This window comes from Dendrobium catenatum, unplaced genomic scaffold (genome assembly GCF_001605985.2).
Source record: "Dendrobium catenatum unplaced genomic scaffold, ASM160598v2 fragScaff_scaffold_1342, whole genome shotgun sequence".
Classification (NCBI taxonomy): Eukaryota; Viridiplantae; Streptophyta; class Magnoliopsida; order Asparagales; family Orchidaceae; genus Dendrobium; species Dendrobium catenatum.
In genome coordinates this window covers 305,709-314,746 of record NW_021319804.1, presented here as the reverse complement: position 1 = coordinate 314,746, position 9,038 = coordinate 305,709, and the positions used below count along the sequence as shown (strand labels likewise).

The window sequence follows — 9,038 nt, the reverse complement described above, 5'->3', positions numbered from 1 at the left end:
TTTACGAAATCCTACTTAAATGAAATCCTAAATTCTACCAAACATCCCCTTAGTGTTAGCTTTTTTCACTTTGAAATATACTTATGTATGGAATGACATAGTCATTACTACTCTTCACTCTTCTTCTTCTTTTTATTTGCTGAGAGAAGACTCTCATAGAAGTTTCCATACTTGATTGCACCTTTGTACACTTTTTGCCTTCTACTTTAGTAATGCAGTATGCACTTTTCAAAAAAAAAAAAAAAAAAAAACTTTTGATAGAAGAACAGAAGGCTATGGCAAGAAAAAAGCATCAAAGTTTCTTAACGTCCACTGAAAATAAAATCATCAAGGACTAAAATCCAGACTCCTCCAAAAAAACTCACATGATACAAAACAAGGTTATGGTTTAGTTTCTCAGACTTTTCATCTTGATCAGAACTTTATGTCAGGCAAGAATGTAAGAAATCATCAGTTCACTAGACAATTAAGGCCTCGGTTATAATAGATTAAGAAAAATAGCAATTAAGATCCTTGGAAAGTTCAAAACCAACCAATTCAATGAGAAAGCAATGTTTCATATTTTGCATTGAAACCCACCGATTCTGAAATGGCAAATTATTCTAGATCAACAAAAATCCACAGAAAAAAAAACTAAAGGTGTTGACCCATTTAAACAGACTCAAATCAGTAAAAACAATAAGAAATCATTTGAAACTTCTTAGAAGAGCAGGACCAGAATGAATCAACATTGAGATGATTTGGACTCCAAAGTGCAATGCCTGCATTATGTAAAGAGCAAGCTGCTACAGTAATCACAAGTAAACACAGATTGTTCTCACACCAAAATTAGCCACATAACATTTACAGATGTAATGCTGAAAAGTTCAGCTGCATGCTTCAGTGAAGTTACGAAACAAGAAAAATTCTAAAGCATTCCAATGAAAAAATAAGATATAATGTACTAGATCAATCATGGAATTAGATGTAATGGAGGATAGTTATAATTAAATGTAAAATATAATAAAATATTAAAAGCAAAACTCCTCTTAGTAGCAAAATTAATATAATAGAACAATTAAATGCATAAATATGCACAATATTTAGTAATAGAATCATCTTGAATCTAGCTGGCCCAGAACGGGTGCAAAAAGATTCAATAAAGCGCTATACTGGATGGCTAATTTTAAACAAACTTTCACAAGTTATTACAACAAAAGTGAGCCTCACAAATGAAACTTTAGTGCCACTGAGAACAGTGCGATGAAAGGAAATGCGGGCCTTTCTCACCTAGGCGCTGGAGGTGGGGTAGGTATATGATGTTTTGCCAAACCCACCCATGCAACAATGCCTACTGCAAGAATTACCCAACCAAGTATGTCATACTTAAGGTCACTTTTTGCCTTCGTCTTTGACACCTAAAACATAAGAAAATATAATTTAGAACTAAAAGTACCTATCAATACGAAGAAGGCGGTAACAGAATTTATGAACAAAAGTGTACTTATTTCCTTGAGAAAAGGAACCATAATAACCTGTGAGGATTTAAATAAAGTGCTAAAGAACACTTAATTGAACACAAACATTGCAAAATAAACAGGAATAATAATCATATCAATGATTTAGACAAGCAAATGATGTAAAAGGTGAGCATTTAACTATAAATGAAGAGCCGAAGTAGAACACTTCTTTAGAAAATGATACTATCTAAACTAACTTTTAAAAACATCAATGCTTCACCCACAAGTACCAAAGTAACCTTGTTGGCATAAAAAAATAGCTCGAAAATTACCACTTGATAAGCTAAAAAAACATCTGTTCACTGCTATCACAATGCCAACTTGGAAAAACTCAAGTGAGCACAAAAAAGCCCTTTGAAGTAGAAAAAATATGGATTCCAAACTTTAAAAAGGCCCAATGCAACTCAGTTTCCTTCACAAAGTTTAACTATATAAAAATGTCCTCCGTAGAGGCAGATTGGCATTACAAGATTAGTAATTAGACATCACTATTTCTGCATACCAAATCATATTAGAATCATTTGTGTTGTAGAGTTAGTGAACATCTCTCCAAACAAAATACTTCCAAAAGATGAATCTCTCAATGAACAAGAGTAACAGTTATTCTGATATTTTATAGAAACATAAGCAAGCGGAATTAACATAAGAAAAGCAGAGGAAGCCCATAATTTTGCATAGAATACAAGCTATAATAGCCAGCAATACAGCTGATGAAGATCCAACAAAAATCACAGTTTTAGTAGTTTAAGCCAATAGTGCCAGACATGTGAAATATTTGTGAAGTGAATTTGTCATCCAAGCCCCATATTGGGTTAGATTCAATTAAGACAAACCCGCTAATTCCTCTAGTTTAGCTTATTCATTTTCCCTATTTTAGGGGTTGTACACATATAATACTAAAAAAGTAGGTAATTAGAGATTCACTACCGAATACCTAAACTCTCTAAAAGAACTAATAAAGCAACTAAATTTGTTGGAAAAATAATCCATACTATATCCAAAGTCTTGGTACATCAAGGGTTGATTCATACCCAATTTCACATAAAAACCTATACAAGAGGTAGCAACGAAGACCACAAATCTATCACAATTATAGTATTTGGATCGTTCATGCCAACATCAAATATATACTAGTCGGGAATACAAAATGATGTTTGATATTTGTTCAGACAAGTTGTTATTTTGAACTTTGGCATAGCATTTGTTTCTTTATTTTTTCAGTTTTCTAATTTCTTTAACATTTTACCATAATGATGTTTGATGGCCATTCAGCTTGCTACATAAGGAAATAAAATAAGATCAAATATTTTGCCTATGAATGTTGCACATGTCACTTTGGGTAGATTGTGGTTGTCAGACTTAGATATGACTCACTTTGGGAGAACTAATACTTATGCATTTAGGAATAATGAGAGGATAGTTATAAAGCCTTCTAAATCTAAGAGTACTCTACGTAAAATGAAGAAAGAACCGAAGACATTTCCATTTTTCAATCAACATTATTTTGAAAAGAAAAGTTGTGCAGAAAGATTGATTTATACTTGAGTCGATATTGAACTAACATCATAAAATAGAAACACGTTTAAATAAAATATTATTTTAATAGTTATATTTTATTTCTACTCCATAGAATAATTTAATTGTTAGAAGTTAAACTACTTCATAATCATAATAATAATAATAATAAGTATTATTATTATTATTATTATTATTATTATTATTATTATTATTAGTATTGTTGTTGTTATTATTATTCATAATTTTTTTATGAATTTAGACCTAACTAACTCTTTGTTCTGAGTTCATAAATGTAAGATTTTTACTAGCATAAAAACAAATTCATTGATGAATAAAATTACTAAAAATATTAAATCTAATATAATATATTGAATTACTATTGTATAATCTAATAAGATATATGAAACTGAATAATATCAAGCCCATGTTAAATAGATGAGCCATATGGGAATTTTTATTGACTAAACAGTAAACCCTTTGGTGAGCTCTACGCGGCAAGTGACTCCTCCCTAAGGCCTAAGCCATAGTGTAACATGTGGGAGAGGCACATTGATGGCTATAGCATGCATGGAAAGAAAGTAATATGAGCAAGTCATAATAGGTTAATTAAGCAAATATGGGTTGAGTTGGACCAGTTCGGGAAGATTTGGCCCAATTAGCATAGGATTCTGTGTCATGCATCATCTATGTGCTCATTTGTCGAAGATAATTTGTTCAAGCTGTATTGCATATATATATATATATATATATATATGTATGCATGCATAAGTTTATTTTGCAATAATTTTTTTTATTACTTCAGTACAATCTTAGATAATAATTTGGTTTTCATGAATTCTTTATGCTAATAATCTGTTCTTTACATTGAGAGCTATTTGCTAACATATAAGTAAAACCAAAAGGAATGTTGATCAATTTTGAGTCAGTACATTGGGCTTTGCAATATATTTTGTCCTGACCAAAAAGACTAAAGAGAAGCTCCACTAGACTCTCAATCAAGGCTGGCTGCCTCCATTTTAACTTCACTTAAAACCTCCAAACTTGAATCGAAGGAGGCTCACTCATACTTAGTCTCACTGTCAGAGAAACCACAAGAAGTCAAAGAGAAGAAATGGGCCATGATTACCGATAAAAAATTCATGCGATGTGCCATTTCATTGAAACAACAGATGGTCCAGTAAGTAAATATACAACAAAAGCAAAGAACAAAAAACAAACTTATTTGCTAAATATTTCCACCATACCTTTGTATTTGAAGTTGAGGAGTGTCGACCTGCATCTGGTTGATTGGCCATCTGCCGATGAATCTCCATATGCAACTCAGGTGCCTGGTGATCATATTATATAAGGTTTCAAATGATTAGAAGTCATCATGTAATGAGTGGCAGACAAGCAAAATTTTGAAGAATGGGTAAAGCTATCAGATACATTTCCGCAAGACAAAAAATCGTAGTTAAAGATCAAACAACATGGATGAGTTGGTTGTCAATAACAATTCATTAAGAAAATGTCCTGGGGCAAACTGGCATTTCATGGTACACTAGGCATGAAAAGGATAAGTTATTTGAATCATTCCTTCATTCATAGCTGATCTATCCAGATCCTGATATAAATTGGCATTTTGGAATAAAAATTCAAATATTGCTTCACAGTTCACATTGAACATATAGTTTGGGGATTGGCTATAGATTGAGAAAGCGGAAGCAATATGCTCAGATTCAAACATCCAAAATGACACGGTTTTGTACTGCAAAAAGTTATGAAGGTTTGTTAACAAACTAGATCCTCAGTAATGTAAATCTGAAAAATGTATTTTCATTGGATATGCATACTATGCGCATTGATATTTATTTGGTCTTCTGTCTTATTTTTTAAATTTTTTGTTTGTTTTTAAAATGTTTTATGTCTATGATGATGGTTCTTATAAGAACATCATATGTTCTCTAGTGTTCCAGATGCCTCATTAGATTTTGTTTACTAATGCAGGTTTTTTAATTCAACTCTTAGATTCGCTAGTTCAGATGCATCCAAGTCTAAGTTTCAGTAGGCAATCAGTATCTGTTTTGTACATCCACTTATTTAGAAATTCACTATTTTTGTCGCTGGTTTGGTTATTATTCTTTTTGCTGGATTATGTTGGCTTTAAACCTTATATTGCTCTGTTGGTTTTTCCCTTACAGCAAATCACTATAGCAATGTTTGACCGCAGGTTTGCCTTCTATGCTTGCTACTAGCATTGTAGCAATTAATGCCTTTGCCTTATATTCTACTTCCCGTATTGGGTACTACAGCAGGGTAGTGTAATCTTTGAGAATTGTGATGTTCGTCAGGGTCATCTCAATTGTATACATGACCCAACAAAGCAACAAAGTAATTAATGACAAAGAACTTAGCAATCTTTGCTCTCAAGAATAACCTCTTTTAACTTTCACAAGAAGTCTTTCGAGGGCTTCAATGTTAATTCTCCCAAAAACTTTTACTAAATTCTTCTCAGGAATGTCTGAACTATTTTTTGTCATCTACTCAACACTAAAACTTTTGTTGAGCATACTTCATGCATTCATCACCACAGCATTAATTGTTATTTTCATCAGCCTCAATGCACTTATCACAGGTTTTCCATGGTTATTGATACAAGCATCTAAAACTTCAATAAATGTTCATATAGCGTCACATTCATTTCATGTAGAAAAGAATATTAGCTCTATAATGCTTCACAATACTTCCTTCATCTCCTCCATTTAATTCCCACAGGAAATATCGACCTCTAGCAATATTGGCCCCCTCAAGCTTGCCACAGAAGACCTTTCAACACCTTTCCTTGGAATAACCTTTCTTTCTTTCAAAATCAAAACATCTTTATAATCTCTTGAGAATCAGCCATTTCCTCTCAAGCAATAGTCCAGCACAAATTTCTCTCTCCAAAATATGACAAAATGCTAAATTGCTACTGTAAAAATGCCCAGCACATTATAACTTAGATAATACTCCAAATGCGGATAAACTCGCTCAGATTGATGTAGGCAAAGGGTGGGTCAACTCAAGCCCAAAATAATTTGATTTTTGGCTTCCCTTAAGCTTACTAGCTCAATAAATTTTGAGCTGGAATTTAGCTCATTTATGAGCTGGTTTTTAGTTCATTTATTGAACTAAAGGTTAGCTCATTATTAGCTAGGTTTTAGTTCATTTATTATCTTATTTATGTAGCTTTATCTTTTAAAATTTTGTGCTTGGCCTCTTGGGTTCCCGTAACTTGGCTCCTTGGTTCCCACAGCTACCTCCTTGGTTCCCACGACTGCCTCCTTGGTTCTTGCGGTGGCCTGTTCGGTTTCCAGTGCTGGGTGGCCTTTCCCGTGGCTTTTGGCACCTCAGTTCTGGCGGGCCTCTTGGGATCCCGTGGCTGCTCCCTCGGTTCCCTGGTTGGGCTGTTTTTTCGTGAAGTTGGCGGGGGGGGGGGGGAGTGGATTTCCGTGGTTGTGATGTTTAGGTTCTTGTGGAAATTTATTTATGTGGCTATTTGTATTCCCTTCTCATACCTATATATATGAGATGTTTAAGAGTTGTAATGTTTGGGTTCAAACAACATGGATGAGTTGGTTGTCAATAACAATTCATTAAGAAAATGTCCTGGGGCAAACTGGCATTTCATGGTACACTAGGCATGAAAAGGATAAGTTATTTGAATCATTCCTTCATTCATAGCTGATCTATCCAGATCCTGATATAAATTGGCATTTTGGAATAAAATTCAAATATTGCTTCACAATCTCTCGGTGGTTGGTTTCCCTAATTTCTCCTATCTAATAATCAATTCATCACATTTACATCTTGCTATAATTATTTTATACCGGCCATATATTGTTCTAGGATAGAATGAAAGACAGCACATTTCTATTAACATTCTTTTAACAGCAATGATATGAGAAATTTTCTCCTCAAAAAGCAAGGGAAAATTTTTTTAGGGCTTTTCTTTCAATTGGATTCCAATTAACAATAGCTAAAGTGAAACACCATAATATTATTGCTAATCCAATTTGCTTTATTGCGTCAATTCTATGAGAACACACCAAAATACTCAAGATAGAAAGTCCAATCAATAAACTAGCTTAGAAAAACTACCCATTCACATTCAAAAAATCAGAGATGATAAAAAATATAATAAATGGAGCAACAGAACAGGAAAACCACCTTGGCAGAGAATTCTAGAGACTTCATGTATATCTCATTACCAGGATCCTACAAGAAAGACAAACTTAGTTGCTCTGAATGGTTGAAATCATCCCTTTTTTTCTTAATGAAAACAGCTGCTTAGTTGTAAATACCTCCTCTAGTGCCTGCTGGTAGCACTGTGTTGCCTTCCCAAAATATATCGTTGCGGCATTAAGATCATTAAGGAATAATGCATGGGAAGTGTGCGCATTGCCCAAACACCAGAGGGCGTCATGTTTCCTGGGATCAATCTGCAGGGCTTCCTCCATCTTTGAAGCGGCATCTAAAGCATAGCAGTTAATTAGCTCCGCCATAGTGTATGATAAAACTACGCAGTCATCGGTTAACCAGTGTTAAAACCTTTTACAAACTTCAGTGAATCTGAGGGATTCTGGAATTGCGACAACTCGAGTAGCGCTTTGCCCCACGTGGTGAGATTCTAGAAAGAGTAATTGAAGCAACAAATCAAAATGAAAATATAAAACATGAACACGGGGTTACAAAACTAGTGAGCTCGGAACAGAGCATAGTTTCAAAACTTGTATACAAAAACATCGCGTCGCAACGACAAAAGGGTTAAAATGCGAGTCAAAGAAAACCAGAAAAGCCATGATGCTTTACAGATAACGAATTAGGACTTAGGGGCTCACTTCGGCATCGAGGGGATTCTTCGCGTAGGCAGCCTCGGCGTCCATGCGGGCATGCTCGTAGAAGAGAACACGATCGAAGTCGATCTGACCCAAATCCATGTCGCAGGCGAGGAAGCTGAGGCACCAAAATTTGTTGGGTTTAGGTTTTAGGGCTTATAAGCTGTGCTGGCGACAGTAGCGCGCCGGGGCCTGGCCACTCGCACGCAAGGAGAAATTAGAATGTGCCGAGTCTGGAACAGCTCTGATTAGGGATCTCCAACCGAAAATTTTATTTTTCATGTCAAATTAACGCAAAACAACAAAATAATGCAGTGATGCTCCAATCGAACGTCATTTTAGCTATTTTTGAGAAGGTAACGATCGCTCTCCCTTTCGCGCGTTTTTCGGTTGAGAGCAAAAAATGTCGTGAGTGAACAGTGCGACGTCAATATTGGCGTTGCACTGTTCACCTGCGATTAAATGGCGGAAATTTTAGCATTCGGTTGGAGCGAGGGAACGGAACGACTCCATACACTCGTTTGTGTTCGGTTGGAGATGCCCTTAGGGACTAAAAAATGAAACGGTGACCTTTGAATTATAGTGTGTGATGCATTCTGAACTTATACGTTGGTATATAAAAGATACATCATTGATATACATTAAATATATAATTGATAGGTAGTAAAAATGCATCAAATATGTGCTAAATACTATTAGAATAATACATTTGGCTATACTCGGTTACATGTTATATTGCAGAATGCTCTATGGTACTTTTGTAAATAGCTTTCTTTATGTATATATGCTTCTATATAAAGAAGCTCTTTGTATCACTTTAGGCAAGAAAGATAATAAAGAGTTTTAGGTTTCTTCTTCTTTTATTTTCTTTGCATTCTCTGTTCCTACATGGTATCAGGTAGTGGTTCTTGATCGTGCGAAAATGACAGACTCTGCCTCCTCCAGGCTTCATGATCGGAGCGATAGTTCTCAACCCGACGACCATCTAATTCCAGCGACGCTAAAATTTGTCGTCTCAAATCTCCGAAACCTGGTCACTGCTCCGCTTGCGCCCGATAACTTCATGATCTGGAAATCCCAGATCATCAATACGCTTAGAGCCAACGGGTTTCTTCATTTTCTTGATCCCAATCTTCCGTCTCCTTCTCCTACGATGCTTCTTCCT

The 9,038-nt window shown here is 35.0% G+C and overlaps 1 protein-coding gene across 1 annotated transcript; it reads right to left on the bottom strand.

Annotated features, from left to right (window-relative positions):
- Positions 1 to 1,010: 1,010 nt before the first annotated feature.
- On the bottom strand, positions 1,011 to 8,099 carry LOC110105768 (mitochondrial import receptor subunit TOM20). Its single transcript, XM_020835397.2, has 6 exons — positions 7,877 to 8,099; positions 7,587 to 7,665; positions 7,340 to 7,509; positions 7,206 to 7,253; positions 4,262 to 4,345; positions 1,011 to 1,397 (listed from the first exon to the last, which is right to left on the bottom strand). The coding sequence occupies exons 1-6, from the start codon at positions 7,973 to 7,975 to the stop codon at positions 1,266 to 1,268; spliced, it is 612 nt and encodes a 203-aa protein (XP_020691056.1). The 5' UTR covers positions 7,976 to 8,099; the 3' UTR covers positions 1,011 to 1,265.
- Positions 8,100 to 9,038: the final 939 nt, after the last annotated feature.

Excerpts from the sequence above, each read along its gene's own strand:
- LOC110105768 (XM_020835397.2), bottom strand. The coding sequence starts at position 7,975 with ATGGATTTGGGTCAGATCGACTTCGATCGTGTTCTCTTCTACGAGCAT. Across the intron at positions 7,510-7,586 it reads TTCACTGAAGTTTGTAAAAG|ATGCCGCTTCAAAGATGGAG; the intron begins GTTTTAACACTG and ends GCTATGCTTTAG. Across the intron at positions 7,254-7,339 it reads ACCAGCAGGCACTAGAGGAG|GATCCTGGTAATGAGATATA; the intron begins GTATTTACAACT and ends TCTTTCTTGTAG.